Genomic DNA, 17,918 nt, shown 5'->3' on the forward strand with positions numbered 1-17,918 from the left:
GTGCATATAAAAGAATGTTGATAATTATTTAAAAAAAAAAATAAATAAGTGTTTGATCTTTTGGCCTGTAAATATTTATATTCTTTAAAATTTTAAAATACATTTAAAGTACTAATTTTTTTTTTAAATTTAGACATATCAATTTTTGAATTTAATTCGTCTCATTTTAAAAATTCTCTTATGGTTGTGTTTAAATATCCGTGGGTCAAGTACCTATTTTTATTCTTTTCTCATTTTTACTATTAAAGTATAAAGACAGCGTTTCATTTTTCTTTTCTACGACCATTTTTTTATCTTTAATGTTAGATCTATAAAGATCTGATTTTGAGCTAAGAAGAAGACACAGCTCATGAAGGCAAGGGACCTTGACCTTATGCGTGTGAGTGAGTGAGCCACATAACATAGCGCGATAGATTTCAGTGATGCGCTTTTGCTCCATTCTTCGTCTTTCAAGGTAGCAACACTAAACAGGTTAGTCACCATAATCTGCATTCAGATCTTGCAAATTTCGAGATTAAAATGTTTCTCTCTTTTTAGCTTTTTCAGATCCATTACTTCTTGTTCCTCTTCATTGCGTAAACAAAATTAAAAATGAGAACTTTGAACCTTTGGGTGCTGTATTCTTGTATTCTAGTTAACTTGGTATTCTTGTTTGTTGATTTTTGTGTAGGATACATATATTGGGGTTGATCTTTTAGGCATTAGAAATGTTGGGTAGGTCTGTGTTTTCCAGACCTGGAAGCTTCAGGCCAGAGAATTTGGGTCACAGTGCATTGGCCATGATTGGGAATGTTTGTTTCTCTGTCTTTGTTGTTGGGGTTTTGGTTTTCACAATTATAGCTGCAACTTATGAACCTGAGGACCCTTTGTTCCACCCTTCAACCAAGATCACCACATTCCTCACTTCTGAATCCAATGCCACTTTCAAGTCCGATAACACTGTTGTTAAGACCGGGGAGGATTTTGTTGCTGCCAACGAGACTGTTTTCGGCTCGATTATTAACATGGAGGATGTTAATAACTCGGCTAATGCTGAATCCGGGGGCGAGGCTGCTACCGTGGCCTCTGAATGTGAGACCACTGGCCCTATTGATTGTAGGGACCCTGAGGTTTTTCATATGTTGATGAGGGCCACAATTGAGAAGTTTAAGGATATCCATTTCTACCGGTTCGGGAAAGCGGTTCCTGGCTCTAATGATAGTACTTGCGATATGGCATGGCGGTTCAGGCCAAAGGAAGGGAAGGCTGCTGCATTTTATAAGGATTATAGGAGGTTTGTTATTCAGAGGGCCGAGAATTGCTCGCTTAGCATTGTTAGCATTGGTGAATATCATAGTGGGTTAAATGCTAGGAAGAGGAAGAAGAATCAGAAACCTGGGCTTGAGAAGGCTCCACCAAAGGTGGATCAGGTGACTGCATTACCTGTTTTTGGTGAGACTAATGTTAACGACAGCCTCCCCGTGGTTGAGTCTGAGAGTTCATTTAGTCATGGTAATTACCTGATATATGTTGGAGGTGGAGATCGGTGTAAGAGCATGAATCATTACTTGTGGAGTTTCTTGTGTGCTCTTGGGGAAGCTCAGTACCTAAATCGAACATTGGTTATGGATTTGAGCATTTGCCTATCTTCGATTTACACTTCGTCGAAGCAGGACGAGGAAGGCAAAGATTTCAGATTTTACTTTGATTTTGAGCATTTAAAGGAGGCAGCATCTGTGTTGGACAAGGAACAGTTTTGGACAGATTGGAATAAGTGGCACGAAAAGGATGGGATGGGTCTTCATCTTGTGGAGGATTACAAAATCACACCGATGAAGCTCAAGGAAGTGAAGGATTCTTTGATCATGAGGAAGTTCGGTGAAGTTGAACCGGATAACTATTGGTACAGGGTCTGTGAGGGAGAGACAGAATCTGTCGTTAAAAGGCCGTGGCATTTGATATGGAAATCGAAGAGGTTGATGGATATAGTGTCCGCAATAGCTTCAAGGTTGAACTGGGACTATGATGCTGTTCATATTGTGAGAGGGGAAAAGGCGAGGAACAAAGAGCTTTGGCCAAATCTCGATGCGCATACCTCCCCGGACGCACTTCTCTCAACCTTGCGGGACAAGATTGACGATGGAAGGCACCTTTACATCGCAACAAATGAACCCGATACTTCCTTTTTTGATCCCCTGAAAGATAAGTATACCACTCATTTTCTTGATGAATATAAGGATCTTTGGGATGAAACCAGTGAATGGAACTCAGATACAACAAAGCTCAATAACGGTGTTCCGGTAGAATTCGATGGTTACATGAGAGTCTCCATTGATACAGAAGTGTTCTTGAGAGGTAAAAAGCAGATTGAAACTTTCAACGATTTGACCAGTGATTGCAAGGATGGTATCAATACCTGTAATGTTCAAACAAACTAAAATATCTGAGAAACTTGAGATTCCAATGTTTTGGTTGAGATATACTTGTACTTTTAGTTGCTATTTGTGTTGAATTTGAGAGTTTGTAACCACAGTTACTAGTCCCTAGCAATGAGGGGTAAAAACGTTTTGTATTGTAAGAGTAGTGTTTACTTTTCTACTTGGAGATTTTTGAAGTCCTTTTCACCTTCTTTCGTTGACTCTATAGATCTAAATTGAAGTCTTTTTGGTGCCTAAATCTTTCATCTGAGAAGTTTAAGTGTCACGTAAATGGTGAAACTCTTCTATACTATTATAGTATTTTTTATATTTATATTGAATAGATACAAAGTAAATCCTTTGTTTTATACAATTTTATCATATTTTCATTCTTTTTCCTCTTGCTAAATCCATACCAATTCTCTGGATATTCAATGATTTGAAAACAGCACTTTTCAAAGTTGTTGAGTGGTTTTTTGGAAAAATATTTATCATAAAAGACAACATAGAAACTAAGGATATAGTAGTATTCTTGTTACCATTATGACATATATCTTTTCAATATTTGGCTGAGGTTTGTGGTGGGTACAGGCAGGGTAGGTTGATGATTATATGTAGAAAATCATGTGTCAGTTAAGCTTTCACTATAATACTAAAAGGAAATCTTAAGGGGTAGGTGAACTAAATGCACACAAAACATCAATTTTCATCAAACTACTCTTTTCACTATTGATGTCAATTTTATGATTTATTTATAAGAAAACTGGGCAATTGATAAGAATAAAGCTAAAAATTCAAAAGGGCAAAAAGATCCACAAAGTAGATGCAGGCACCAAGTTCCATCCCAAGAAAAGGTTAAACTAAAATACTAAATTATATAGGGAAATTTCATAAATTACGTCGACGAAGAAAAGTTAAACTAGAACTCGAAGAGGAATCTCTCACTAAGTGGGTCCTTCCAAAAGTTAAAACGAACTCGATTATCTACCTCCAAAGAAAGCAAAGATCTAAAAGTGGTATAACCTTAAGAAATTAGTGTCCTACCCATTTTCAGCTATCCCTCTAAGCAACATATAATTAGATCTAGCTATGAATAAAGTTGAATCCCCCCCCCCCCCCCCCCCACAACCAAAAAAAAGTAAAATATTTTTAGATCACTAATTAGTAATTAGCAAAATAAGTATTTTAACAAAATAATTGCTCTCTTGATAACTCTCTTTACTCCTTTGGACACTATCAAAAGGGACAATACATTTACGGAAGAAATAAACCAAGAAAACTTGGACAACAACATCAAGTCATCAACCAAAAGCGAAAGAGTTCGTCTTGGTTTGGAAAAGTATTTATACTTTTTAAAAACACAAACTTCTCATTTTATTTTTGATAAATAAAAAAGATAATATATTTATATTTATAGTTTTAAAAAGATATCGAACTTTTGAAAACACTAAAAATTGAATTTTTTAAAATTGACTTGTACTTATCGAAATTAAAAAGTCTAATATAATTTCGTATATTATTATAGTATTTTTAAATTTTAAAAATTATTTTACCAAATATAATTATTATTACTTATGCTTATTGAAAATTATTTTTAATTTGATTTATTAAATATATATGCTACAATTTTTAAAAAATTATATTTTAAAAATTTTATCAAACTGAATTTTCGTATTTGATTTATTGCGGCAAGCAGGGTATTTGTTTATTTTAATTGGTCGGTATTGACCAATCAACCAAAAAATTAAAAAGAAAGAAAGAAAGAGGCGGGTATTTAGCATTGTGTGAACGGTAACACTAATGTTATTGGAGCAATAGACCAATAGTTATGAGAGGACAGAGAACTTATACATTACCATAAAATTGTGAGAAATTGAAAGACTAATGTACAGAAAGGTGGCTAATGATGAAATAAGGCAGATTGTCAGAGAAGTTTGGCACGAACAGATTGATGGTTCAGTCATGTATATTCTAACTTAAAAAATAAAGTACTGTTGGCATCAGATTGTCAGATGGTAGCAAGAACACAAATTTAATTTGAAGGTGGAGATTGATTTACTACAATCTGAATTAAAGGAACTTCGTTTAGCAGGAATTCATGGAGGCGACATCATTTTAGAAATAGAGGACAAACTTGAAAAAGCATTGCAAAATGAGGAATCTTATTGAAAAGATAAGTCTAGAGTCAAATGGCTCAAATCCAGTGATTAGAATACAACTTTCTTCCATCCGAAATTTAGAAATCGAATCCGAAGGAATAAAATTTGGCAACTAACTGGCAGTGATGGTGAAGTGGCTACTTCAAATGCTGGTATTGCTTCTGTGGCTGAATCTTATTTCAAGGACATCGTCTCCTCCACTTGTCATGAGAACCCTGAACCTCTATTTACCGAATTTGAACCTAAGGTTATAGCTCACATGAACCGTAGGCTTCAAAAACCAGTGACTATGGAAGAAGTGAAACGTACAACATTTAGCATTCATCCTCAAAGTGCTCCAGGAGATGATGGTATGATAGCAAATTTTTTTCAAAGCTTCTGGAACATACTTAGTGGTAATGTGTTCCGAGCAGTTAAGAGCTTCTTTTTAGGGGGCAGAATTTTGTAGGGTTTTAACCACACTCAAATCTGTCTTATTCCCAAGATTTTTGATGCTAAAGATATGATTTAGGTAAGTCCAATAAGCCTATCCTCAGTCTTTTACAAGATTATCTCTAAAGTACTTGTACATAGACTTCAGGGTATGATGAGTAGACTAATTAGCCCTACACAGAGTGCTTTTATAAAAGACAGATTAATCTCTGATAATATCATAATTGCTCATGAGTGTATGCATTACTTGAAGAACAAAAAAAGGGACTCGAAAATGAAATGACGCTAAAATTAGATGAGTAAGGCATATGATATGGTGGAATGGCACTTTCTTTGGTTTATATTGGAGAAGTTTGGTTTTAACTCCCGATAGATCATGTGAATTCGAGAATTAGTGACAACTGTTTCCTATTTTATCATTGTGGAAGGACAACCCTATGGTTTCTTCAAACCAAATAGAGGTATTCGACAAGGAGATCCTCTATCTCCCTATCTTTTTCTTTTCTATGCAGAAGGTCTCTCCTTCTTACTACACAAGGCAGAACAAAACAGACTAATTTAGGGTCTTCAGATATATAAGCGATGTCTTAAGGTCAATCACCTCCTCTTTGCTGACGATTCTATCTTATTCTGTAAGGCTAATCCTGAAGCATGTTCAAACATCTTGCATTTATTGAATTTTTATGAGAGCATCAGTGGCTAGAGGGTAAATCTTAATAAATCTGCTGTATTCTTTAGCAACAACACTCCCTCCACTACTCGTACACTACTGGCTAACTCTATGAATATTAATCATATTGGGGATCAGGATAGATACCTTGATTTGCCTTCTACAGTCTCTAAATCGAAAAATGCTTCTTTTAGTATGATCAAAGAGAATGTTCGAAAAAGAATCCAAGGGTGGAAGCGCAATCTTCTATCATCAGGTGGTAGACAGGTATTGCTTAAGGTAGTGGGAGAAGCTATTCCTATTTATATATTGTCTTGCTTCAAGTTGCCTGATGGATTAATTTCGAAAATTCACTCTCAACTTTCACAGTTCTGGTGGGGGCAAAAAGATTTTGAAAGGCGGATAGCTTGGATTAGTTAGGATACTATGACTCGCCTACGAAGAGAAGGAGGCCTCGGATTTAAAGATCTCAAAATCCAAAATCTGGCACTTTAGGCAAACAGTTTTGGCGACTCATAACACAGCCTACTTTCTTACTATCCAAAATCGTAATAGGTAAATATTTTAGCAATGGTAATGCTATAACGGCAGAAATTGGAGTCTTACTTTCTCGGGGATGGAGGAGCATACTGAAAGACCAAAAAGTTGTTGAAAAAGGTCTTAATTGGGCTTTGGGTACTGGAGAGAATATCCGAACCTTTGAGGATCCTTGGCTGCCTCCTCCGTATCCTTTAATGATTTCTGACATGCCAAACAAACAAGCTATTTCTGAGTTGGTTCTAAGAGTTAAAGATCTAATTATTGAAGATAAAAATTGGAATCAGAATCTCATTCAAGAATTATTTTTCCAAGACGGCAGACAGAATTTTGTCAGTTAAAATTCAGCAGAGTATGGACAAATTGCAATGGGATTTGAACAAATCCAAGCAATATGATACAACTTCAAGTTACAGAATTGGCTATTTATTTTACCATCTGCCTCTGGAGCTTTGCCTTAATTATATGCAGCAGAAAAAACTGTGGATTGATCTATGGAAGTTGAACTTGTCTCACAAAATTAAGCTATTTATCTGGAAAGCTCTCCATGAACGGCTTCCGGTGCTTGCTCAGATTTATCACCGCATCCCATCTATATCGCCAATATGCCCCTGCTGTCATGAAGTAACAGAAACACTCACTCATTGTTTGATCGATTGCTCTAGAATTAAAGAAGTATGGTCTCAAAGTTATCTTCGTGACTGTCTTCCCCCTCAGAGTCCTAACGACTTTTGGACATGGTGGACTGCAATAACAGAGATGCTTAACCCATTGAAGAATGATGACCGTAATCCTCAATTGCTTGCCATCATTTGTTGGAACTATTGGAAAGCTCACAACCAGTTAATTTTTGAAAGTTCTACTTCAATGCCGTCTGCCATTCTAGCAAGCTCTGTCAAGTTACTCCGTGAAATCCAAAGAACTCCTAATTTAGATCGTCATCTCCATGAGATAAACTCTTAATTTCATTCAATTTGATTTATCATTCTTTTTTCTTTAAGATTTTTCTTCGTTATTCAACCATGCACCGTTGGATGAATATCTTCAATGTATTGTTTTGGAAAATTTCCACCTTTTATTATACTGTCCTACTTTTAGATATTTTTGTATTTTATTTTTCAATAATTAATGAAATATAACCTACTATTTTTGAAAAAAAAAAATGTACAAAAAGATGGCACAGAAAAAACATTGACAAGGTAACTGGTCTTCAAATTTCGTTAGTTATACAAATTTACAAACGCCATGCCATTGAATGACTCTACTCAAGCTATTGTTCATTATGATAAAAGGCCAGCAGCCCTGAACAAAATCTGATTTTTTTTCTAGTTAATCTTCTCATTATTTTTGTAGATAACTAGTGAAGTGAAAGCCTAGACTTTGGCTAGAAACTACTCATGAAATGAACCGTTACAAATTGCAATTTACAACCAAAATTTTCTCACATGTAGATGGTATATATCTGCCTCAAAGCTGTTCCCTGTAACTTCACCCTCAAAGGTCTAACCAAATCTGTTTCCGATCTTCGACCTGCAGCTGCGGTTTCCTTCATCCTAACATGATATATATAGCATAAACAAAAAAAATGTGTACAGAGGGGAAGAATAAGCCTGTTTCAAGAACCACCCCAGGGGAAAAAAGGGATATTTATTTTCCCCTAGCTTTTGATTTCTTAACTGGAACAATTGTCAACTTTTGGCCAGGTTTTTTGGTACTGGCCTCTGAGGATCTCAGCATTGAAATTGGAGCTTGATGCTGGTTTTTCTCTCCTTTGTCATCTACAAATGGTTTAACCTCGAACGCTCCTCTCGTGAACCCTCTAGCAACCTGAAGGATTAAAAACAGCCTGTCAATGTAATCTTCAGCAATGTTATATATGTATCTGAAAATAATTGATACATCAATGGCAAGCAAAGCAGTTCTTTATCTTACCCAAAACCATATTTAATAGGATTTACCACAAATATCATAGATGGAACAAAGGAAAAAGAAATGGCCCATCAAATAAAAGATCCAACTAAAAGCTTTTTAATTCCTAGTCCTTCAAAGAGTTTCTGACTTAAGACTGTAGATGAACCCCCATCAGACTGCAGCCTGCTCGTATCCACTTAATTGATGAAATTTTAATTCAGATATAGTGGCTTGTAACTTCTGAAAATTAAAAAAATTCACCACTCGTTTCTTATTAAAAGAGTGAGCAAGTGCACGAGCCACCTGCCTAGTCGGGTCAAAGAGTTCACTCCCCTTTCAGAAGAATTTAAACCTGTAACCTCCGGATCACAAGGCAGCAACGTTACTATTGTGCCAGGGCCGTCCTCCCCTCTTTGCTTCATGGAGGGTACATGCATCATTAAATGTATATCTAGTACAGAATCAAACCTAAACTACCTTGCATAAACATATGTGCAATTCAGTGACTATACATACTTGTCCCCTTATTTCAAAAAAGATTGTACGGCTGCCGGTTTTTCATGTCACAAGTATTGCCTACAGGCTCTCATTTAAACCTTACATGATCAACTTTGGGGTTAAGTCATTGTCATTTAAGCGCTTGTTCGTATACCTTAAAAGGTTACTCTACAGCTTCATAGTTAGTTTTGCACCCTTTCAGAGACATGTTATATTTCCATGTTGAAACTTATTTTGGGTCAAGACTTTGAACCCAGACCAGATGTCACAATGCAACATTACCATTTTGCTGAAACTCACCCCATTTATCTTCATCGAATCAATTTTGTATAAATAACCGGCGCTAAAGTGATAAACAAAAGACAAGATGTTTTGTTTTGTAAATAGTGGGCAGTGAGGGCATTCCTCCCACACTGTGATGTAAATCCATTTCCTTAAGCAATAGCAGGTTATTTAATAAAGTAAGCTTCAAAAATGATTAAAAAGAAATTTGTTGATCATTTATACCTTTAAAAGAATCCAGACTTTGAGGGAACTACTCAATGTTGCAAGCCTTGTCTTTTTCCCTGAAGTTAAGTACTCACACATATGATGGTCAACTCTCAGAATAAATTTTGGCCATGACTTGGGGCTTATACTGTCTGCCTTAATGTCCATTGTTGCCTGAGATATCACAGTAGAAACAAGAAACCACACTCACTACAAGGATAACAAGCTAACAAGATTAGGGGAAGTGGATAAAACATTGTTAAAATCTAAGTAAATGATTGACGATTCGCCAGTAACTATAAGGAGAAATAGTACAAAGATAAAATATTACAGCAAGTGACATGCACTAAGACAAATTCATAAGGAGATGCCGAAATCCATCTGACAGAAAACATAAACCTAGTTGATTCCAGGTGCTCAAGGAATTATAATATAAATTAGAGCTTTTGAAAGTTTTTTTTTTTTTAATTCTCTTTCTGTTTCTTTTTGCATCATCTTAAGGCTGAAACATAATTTTCGGATTGAAAATGTCTACTTACAATAAACCGACAGATTTGTTGTTCAATTTTGGAGAACGATGTCTCTAAAGCTTCAACCCTGCCTGTGGCATGGCAACAAGCACATGGTTCGCTAATCATGAATGTCACACTTGGTCGAACCTGCCAAACATCAGTAAAGCCTTAAAAAATTATTTTAATAACCTTGAATAAAACAATAATCAGAATTAGAGGACAACAAACTTTGAGAAGTTGTAATCTATGCATTATTCTTTTCCAAACCATAGTTGTTTTCTTTTTTGGATTTGAGTCAACTACAAAGGATCATGTTCAGTAAAATAACACAAATGAAGTGAAGTTGTCACATTGTTTGAGAAATTAAATAAAACCATAAATAAATCATTAGAAGAATCATGAAACGATCTATCTATTTCTAAATTTGTCAATTATTTTTCCTTTTTGAAAAATCAACTATGGCATAGTGGCAACATCAAAGTAGAATCATCATCATGGTACACTAAAATACAACGCCATACCCTCTTTCGTGTTATTTCCATGAGTCCATGTCTTGACAATTCAGAGACTTTCACCATGGATTTGTCTCTCTCAACAGCTTTCTTGACTTCTTCGTATACCAATCTTTTATTTGCTGATAAAGATTGCAAATTCAAGAAATATATTATTTGTATGGACTACATTAACAACAGGAAATGCCAATTCCGAGTGGCACAAAAGGTGAACATCTTTAATCTAAATATCATTGCTTTACTTGAAATTTCAAAATATCACTCCATGAAAGTATGTTGTGAGAGCAACAGTTGAAAAAACTTTATATCTCTTGTGGCATTAGTAACATTTTAACTAGAAAGTCCCAAAATAACCCGATGTCTGTTATTTGTGGTATAAGGGCAACCACATACCGGAATGCAAAGCTTAGGTCAACCAGCTACTAGTGTCAATTTACTTTTTTTTCCCAGCAAAATATTTCCCCTTACATTGTTTTTCCATTTGCTTACAAGTTTGAAACACTAACTATGACAATCCAGAATTATGCATATATGAATTACACATTCATGACCTACAGAATAAGTTGGCAAATTTTGCATAGTGAGGCACAACACAAAAAAAAAGGATTAAGCAGACAGAAATCTTTTAGGCAATGATTTGGTACTCAAGTCAGTGATATTAAATATATTCTAAAGTATATTTGAGATCTCGTAGCTTGTATGACTTGATGTATAATTCCATTGCACAAAAAGTGGGAGATTTCTATTTACCTTCATCTGTCATGTCAATGAAATCTACTACAATGATCCCTCCAATGTCCCGTAATCGCAACTCCCTTGCAATCTGTAACACATTGTTTTCATTAAGAGCTTGAACTGCAGAGTTTATGCGAAATAATGTCTCAAGATAAAAGGAAAAGAAATCCTATATTATTTTTCAATGTAAATATAGAATTATCTAAATCTTCTGTGCCACAATTGTTAAATGTACTGCCAGTCATCCTAAAGCATTTGTGAAGTACAGATAAATAATAATTAATAGAATGACATCTAACATACTCGTTTTGCAGCTGCAAGGTTGACATCTAAAATAGCTTTCTGCTGTGATGTTCCATGACCAAACATCCCATGTCCTCCATTCACATCAATAGAAACTAATGCCTCAGTTTGTTCAATGATTAAAGAACCTCCATTAGCAAGTGGAACCCTATAAAATGATCAAAATACAAGTTAGAAATGTTATCATTAAGCTTTTCAAGGATGCCTAAATCAGTTCACATTTGTCATTTTATATAAGAATATTGGCTAAGAGAATGTCGTTCAAGGTTTGGGCTTTCGCTTTCGTTTCTTATAATATTCCACTGAAAAGTAATTCAAGAAAGGAGAAATTTAAAGGCAGGAAAGACACTTTTTCAATTGATTATTTTGAAATAAAAGAACATTTTTTTACTCACTATAAACTCACTTGCTATAGAGTTCTGCCTTTGTTGTTTCTGAATATTTTCTTAAAAGAGGAATTCACATGACTTGAAGTCTGGAACTTAGAAGGCTACTCTTGCACATTTTTATGGTTTATTTGTTTTACGAGTTTTTTGAAAGTCATATCCTCTGAACTGCAGTTGTTCAGTTTGATAAAAGACTTAAAGTAATGAAAAATTAAATAAATATTAGATTAAAACTATAGCTACAAAGCTATAGTACAGCATCTGCAAATTCCTATTTGCCAGTCCAAAGACGTAACCAGGTTGGCCTATGTAAGACACTTATGCTTTTGGATTCATTTGAGTCTTGACATGATATTGGAGCCTTTATGACCAGCCATAGTCAACAGTCAAATCCTCCTCCCCCCCAAAATTCAACTAATTAAATTCTAAGTTAAGCATATAGGATTTGCAGTGCCCTTCAAATAAGGAGGTTCATTAGAAATCAAAACCAAATTTTCTTAAGCAGTTGTATTTGGCTATTGACAAAACTCAGTTATGATTTTTCTCATATAAAATCAGTGATTACATGATTAACATCCATTACTTTTTATCATCAGCTTAAAAATTTCCCAAATAATCCTCTAGAATATTGTATGTCACTAGGTTAGTTTCATATGAGGAGTCAAAATACATATCTAGAAGATGGGAAGGAAAGAGAATAAACAATAACACACTAGAAGCCACACATGATGATTAATATTAAGTAAGAAGAGAAGTAACAATATTTCACCTTTTCTTAAGGATATTGTCAATCTCTCCCTCAATGTTGAATTCATCAAAAAGGGGAACCTTTTTATCATACAGCTCTACTCGATCACATAGATCAGGGGCCATTTCTTGCAGGTAATTGGTCACCTGAGGCTCAATGGAAAAGGTAAAAATCACCAAATCAGAATTATCATATCCGTTTGTATGCTGAATTTTATATTAGTCGCCAATACAAGTGTTGCAAATTGCAACGCAAAAGATATTACTATTCATATATGCCATGAAACCACTTATCTCAAAAGTTAAGCTGATAAAAGGAGGCATATGTATAGTTATATCTCTAACACACCCCTTAGCAAAAGGCACTATTGGGTTTGAAGCATGATTGTGCATAAACCTTTTTTTTTCCTTTATAGTTTGCCTTATGTTGAATTTCTTTTTTCGGGAATAACAAATATCGAACTCTAAACCTTTTGGTAATAGAAGCTCATGAACCATTTATCGCAAAAGCTAAGTTGATAGGAGGAGCCACATAAATGGTTATATCTCTAACAATATAGAAGTAGCACTATAAGATTAAACAACTGGTTCATCATACTAATATAGAAGTAGCATGCTAATGATAGAGTTCTTCTCGTTTTCCAGGCTTTGACTAGCAATTGATGACAGACCAATCTAGGACAGCCTATCCTACATTTGGGTTTGCAAACTATTGGTTGCAGATAATTACTCAACTCTTCTAGATTACCTCTATCAACGGAGGAAGAAAAAGCCAATTTTGTTTAAATGCACAAACTGATCTGCTACATGGAAACTTAACATTCTGCAATTAGCAGAATAATTACCTCATGAAATGTTCTTGGAGAGTCAACCACCATCCTGTTAACCTGAAGTATATCATAAAATGTATTCAGGATACAGAGTGCTAACCCGGACTTTCTTTCTGATATACATAGATACAATTAAAAAGCTATAAGATCTTTTGGAAAGTGATATAAAATTAGCAACATAACTAACATTTTCATTGAAATAATCCTGAACCACTGAGAGAGTCTGACCCATTGCCCGGTGTAAAATAACAGGAACAGCTCCTTCCACACCTTCATCCGCAGCAAGAGCAGCAGATTTTGCATGTTCGACTATATTTTTCCATGTTGAGAGCAAACCTTCCAAGTCTTTGTGCAGCTCTTCTAAAGAATGACCAGCAGCAACAGTTCTTACAGTGAGACCAAAACCCTTAGGCTGCAGTGTCTTTGCAATAACTTTCAACCTTGTTCGCTCAACACCAGAGATCTTTTTGGAGACTCCTATTTTATCACAACGTGCAATCAACACCTGCAGGTGAAAGAGTTTAATTAAGCAATACATGAAATGATAAATAAAAATTATGAGAAAGAACAAGAATGCTATAGAATCAAACTTTACAGAAGGTGGATGCATAAAAACATACATACCCAGAATCTACTTCTTAGTTTAGGATAAGCAGTCAGAGTGGGACCCTTAGTACCAAGGCCCTCTTTAACAACTTGGACAATGATTTTGGTTCCCTTGCGAACTTTGATCCATTTGTTTTCTTCAGAAGCCACATGAGCTGCTTTCTCTGTATCTTTTGTTTGTAATATATGAGAGTTGACTGAACCATTCATGCCAAAACCAAGAAGGCTGTTGCTAGTTTCGTCTATATGGATTTCACTTCCCTCTATGTCATCCTCAAAGTCAGCTTCTACTTCATCATCAATCAAGCTACCATTCACATTTTCCTTAAGAACTTCTGTAATATAAAAATCATCCTCTCCTTCATGCTCATCATAGGCATTGTGTACAGATTTTAAGCAACCATCCTCAGAATAGATGTCTGATATTCCATCAGAGACATCAGCATCATGAGACTCATGATCATTTTTATCCTTGATATCAAGTTTTTGCTTCTTCGTCTTTTGACGAAATGGTGGGAATATAAATGGCTCCCTGTTTTGCTTAATGTCCATAAGGGCAGGTCTAGAACTCCCAATGTTCACAAAAGCCCCACCCATATGAGGAACAAGTTTTGAGACTACCCCAACATATACACTGTCACACTGCACATTACTCTTGACAGGTTCCAATAATAACTCAACCAATTTATCATTTTCCAATACTGCAATTCTTTGCATAGTACATATTGAAGAGTTAATAAGTATAACAGTAGAAACAGGATCTTTTGAAGTTACATTAGTACTGTCTTCAGGTAATAATTTTTCTGTATCAACCAACTTCACTGGCTCTTCTACAGTGTTATCAGTTTCAACTTCATTGGATTCCTTTCTATCCTTAGAGACAGAAAAAGGGGGTGAAAGGAGTAGCCAGGGTTCCTCCAGAGGCTGGTAATTCTCAGAAAGAATATTAGTAGAATGTGAATCCTCATCATCCATGCTCTCCATGTCCATATTGTCATCGTCGTAGTACAATTGATCTTCCAAACTGAATATATCTGACTTTAACACGTCATTTTTAAAGAGACTCGCAATCTCTCCATCATCTGTCAAACCACTGGAAGCATTTGAGTGTTCAGAAAACATATTTGCAAAATCCAATATATTTATAGTATTGCAAAAAGATGTAGAAGTACCTTTGACTGGTAAATGACTAGATGGATGCTCCGGAAAATATGTTTCCTCTATCCAGGGGAACCATGTATGAGCTGAAGACACATGGGAACTAGTCCTAATCCACACATCCCTCACCATAACTTTATTTTCACCAAGGACTGTAAGGGGTAATGACAGAGAGAATGCTGGTCCTGGCTTCCAAATAACATTGCTTGAGGATTTCGATTTTCCCTTAATGAAATAATTATATTTGAAGTTCAAGCCCGAAGCAATCTGTGAGCACAAAGTTATAGTCGAGTTACTAACTCATAAAAAATATGCATTTCAATTTTCATTCAGATTTCAAGAAGATTGTAGTTTCATATAAACCTATATATAAACACAAGGGGCATTGATCTGGACGATACAAAACTTAGTGGCAATTAAAACCCACCATCATTGTTGCAACAAATCTCAGACATTTCTACTGACACAAAAGCAGAAAAAATAAATAAACAGGATTAAACAGTTAAATTACCTCAAATTCAGCTTTCCATATATTTGCATGTTCTGTAGGAGACATTAGAACAGCTTTCTTTGGTTTCCAGCAGCCCAATACAGCTGGGTCACCGGTTATGTACAGAAGGTGACCATCTTCTAAATCAGCTTCTACAGTCCAAATAATCTTGCATAGTTCATCAACATTTTTGGTTTGCTTCCCTGAGATATCAGATTGTCAAGATTCATTATTTATTCTATGCTGAGGAGAAATCACAAATAAATGCAGAAAGGCAGATGCTGCACCCGCACAGAATCCATAAGGCTGTTAGATCCCTTATTTGATAGTCCGCAAACATGTGTAAATACAGTACCCTTCCATTATATAGAGTAAAGCACCTAGTGGTTTATATTGCAAAAAGTACAATATCTTAACATGAAGCACATAATCCGAATTGTGACCCTGTGATTCTGTGACAAGCCAAACACAAAATAGATTCCACTGATATATATCCGTAAACTCCTTGTAGAAAAAATTATGATTGAATTACCTTTTGATGCTGGCAATGCTGTTAATCTTCTCACTGATTTGTGGTTCTTCATACAGTATATGATCCTGTATACGCCATGCAGTGGTATGGTATGGCATATGTCCCTGTCCAAATAATATGATATATAAGCACAACCAAGATCTAACAAAAGAAAAGAAGGAGCATGGTGTTGACGCTTTAAAGAGCGTACATATGTCAAGAGTGTAGGTCACCCTAAAACACATTCAGTTCTTAATGTAAACCATATGTCGGGTATATGGATTAAATTAACTACCAAGTGGTCAACATAACTATTTGCTGTGCTCAGCCAAAATTATGAGTGATGTGACACAGGTAATGAATTTTAGTAACCAAGAGCACTGCTTTCTTTCAACACATTAATCATATGATGAAATATAAACAATGAGACCAACTCTAATTCAACACATGTAGAATCTAAAGCTTATAACTATCCAAGTATCTAAGATGGTGAAATTGCAATCAGCATCAATTTCTGTCAACTATAAAGGAAAGCCTCTCCTAAAATACATCCATCGCAATATTCTTTTTCTTTTCCCCTTTTTTTTCCACAGCAAACTAACTACAACAAAAAATACGCATGTTTGAGTAGGCAGGACATGAAAAGTGCAAAAAATCAAGTGTAGAAAACACTTCAAATTGCTTCATACTACAAAATTGCAGTAATGTTGAAAGGGAAAGCACAAGACGTTTACATTCCAACTCAGAAACTCCATATAGAACAAAGTTAATTCAAATTCGTTTTCCACCCTTAACCAAGCAACCATGAGTGAAAATCTAAACCCTTTTCATCTAGCCCCATTTTGTCTCTGCTCTCAGTTTTCCACATTTCCATCTCATACATGCATAGGAAAGTAATAATTCCCTCTCAGGTAAAAATCATGTAAACCTCCCACAAAACACTATTGTGCAAAGACTGCATAAACCTTGTGCTGGAAACTAAACACAAACCATTCCAATATAGGCTAAGCTACAGTATTCCTCAAAATCTGGAAGAAATAGAGAAAGCTTCTATACAACATGCAAGAGATTGATAATAACATTAAAATGCACAAGGCACCACAACATGAATTGATATACCATCCCACGATACAAATATATAATCAAGGGAAATTCAGGAAGAGCACAGCAATAATTATAAAAAAAACAATGACACACTCCCTCAGAGACAACACATCAAACAGGTGGTGTGTAGAAAAAAAAAAAAAAACTTACAGTGAGAGGAACCTCTTTGGAGGAAACACAAAAGGGGTATAGAAAAAAGGACTACTAGCACAGCGAAAAAGGTGCTGGTGGCGGTAGTGAAGATGATGATGATGATGATGGTGCATCAAACCAAGCTCAGCAATGAGCTCCATGAAAACAACATGAAACCCCCCACTTGGGTAAAAAGTGCTACAGTGGGCACAAGAGGTGATATATGAGAGTTAGAGCGTGCAATTTCATCACTTGGGGGTCGCGGAGGATTGAAGCTTCGAAAGGGTAAAGCAAAAAGTGTTCCTTTAAGTGTTGTTATTGTTATGAAATGCTATGTCTCAATGGATAACATACTAAGATAGGAAATGGTAGTGGTGCTGGGGACGGGGTGCTCTGCTCTTTGCTGATACCTGATCTCTTTGCTGATACCTGATACTCTCATATACCCTGAAGATAATGCTTTACTTGGCGCCTTCTTCTGTCACTTATTTATTATATATTTTATATTTTTATTTATTTATTTAGATAAAAACGTTTAAAATATTATTTTAAAAAAATATTTTTTTAATAATTAAAATTTATCACTAAATTTTAAATCAGTTTAAATTAATATTATTTTTTTATAAAAAATAACTAAAATATTTCTATTTCATATATATATATATATATATATATATATATATATATATATATATATATATATTAAAAATTCTAAATTTTAATTCTATGATAACATAAAAGTAAAGAGTTAGAATTTACGATTTTCAAAATTAATATATATAATAAGAGTTTTAATTATT

The 17,918-nt window shown here is 35.1% G+C and overlaps 2 protein-coding genes across 4 annotated transcripts; one reads left to right on the plus strand and one right to left on the minus strand.

Annotated features, from left to right (window-relative positions):
• Nucleotides 1-279: 279 nt before the first annotated feature.
• On the plus strand, nt 280-2,655 carry LOC130941229 (uncharacterized). The gene is made up of 2 exons (XM_057869648.1): nt 280-471; nt 671-2,655. Exon 2 carries the CDS (start codon nt 708-710, stop codon nt 2,415-2,417), a length of 1,710 nt encoding a protein of 569 aa, XP_057725631.1. The 5' UTR covers nt 280-471; nt 671-707; the 3' UTR covers nt 2,418-2,655.
• Nucleotides 2,656-7,378: 4,723 nt separating this feature from the next.
• On the minus strand, nt 7,379-17,553 carry LOC130940381 (ribonuclease E/G-like protein, chloroplastic). 3 transcript variants are annotated; one of them, XM_057868491.1, is made up of 14 exons: nt 17,137-17,553; nt 15,904-16,007; nt 15,393-15,574; nt 14,896-15,148; nt 13,742-14,805; nt 13,305-13,622; nt 13,133-13,174; nt 12,310-12,434; nt 11,155-11,302; nt 10,867-10,939; nt 10,126-10,238; nt 9,632-9,751; nt 9,111-9,266; nt 7,379-8,021 (listed from the first exon to the last, which is right to left on the minus strand). In XM_057868491.1, exons 1-14 carry the CDS (start codon nt 17,277-17,279, stop codon nt 7,842-7,844), a joined length of 3,021 nt encoding a protein of 1,006 aa, XP_057724474.1. In that variant the 5' UTR covers nt 17,280-17,553; the 3' UTR covers nt 7,379-7,841. The 3 variants fall into 3 exon arrangements, with proteins under 3 accessions (XP_057724474.1, XP_057724475.1, XP_057724476.1); XM_057868492.1 differs by lacking the exons at nt 15,904-16,007; nt 17,137-17,553 and adding an exon at nt 15,659-15,874; XM_057868493.1 differs by lacking the exons at nt 15,393-15,574; nt 15,904-16,007; nt 17,137-17,553 and having other exon boundaries at nt 13,742-14,816; nt 14,896-15,131.
• Between the last annotated feature and the right edge of the window lie 365 nt (nt 17,554-17,918).

This window comes from Arachis stenosperma, chromosome 7 (assembly GCF_014773155.1).
Source record: "Arachis stenosperma cultivar V10309 chromosome 7, arast.V10309.gnm1.PFL2, whole genome shotgun sequence".
Lineage (NCBI taxonomy): Eukaryota > Viridiplantae > Streptophyta > Magnoliopsida > Fabales > Fabaceae > Arachis > Arachis stenosperma.

Coding starts and splice junctions, on each gene's coding strand:
- LOC130941229 (XM_057869648.1), top strand. CDS start 708: ATGTTGGGTAGGTCTGTGTTTTCCAGACCTGGAAGCTTCAGGCCAGAG.
- LOC130940381 (XM_057868491.1), bottom strand. CDS start 17,279: ATGGAGCTCATTGCTGAGCTTGGTTTGATGCACCATCATCATCATCAT. Junction 14,806..14,895: donor TAGTCATTTACCAGTCAAAG/GTACTTCTACAT, acceptor GTGGTTTGACAG/ATGATGGAGAGATTGCGAGT. Junction 13,623..13,741: donor AACTAAGAAGTAGATTCTGG/GTATGTATGTTT, acceptor TTTCACCTGCAG/GTGTTGATTGCACGTTGTGA.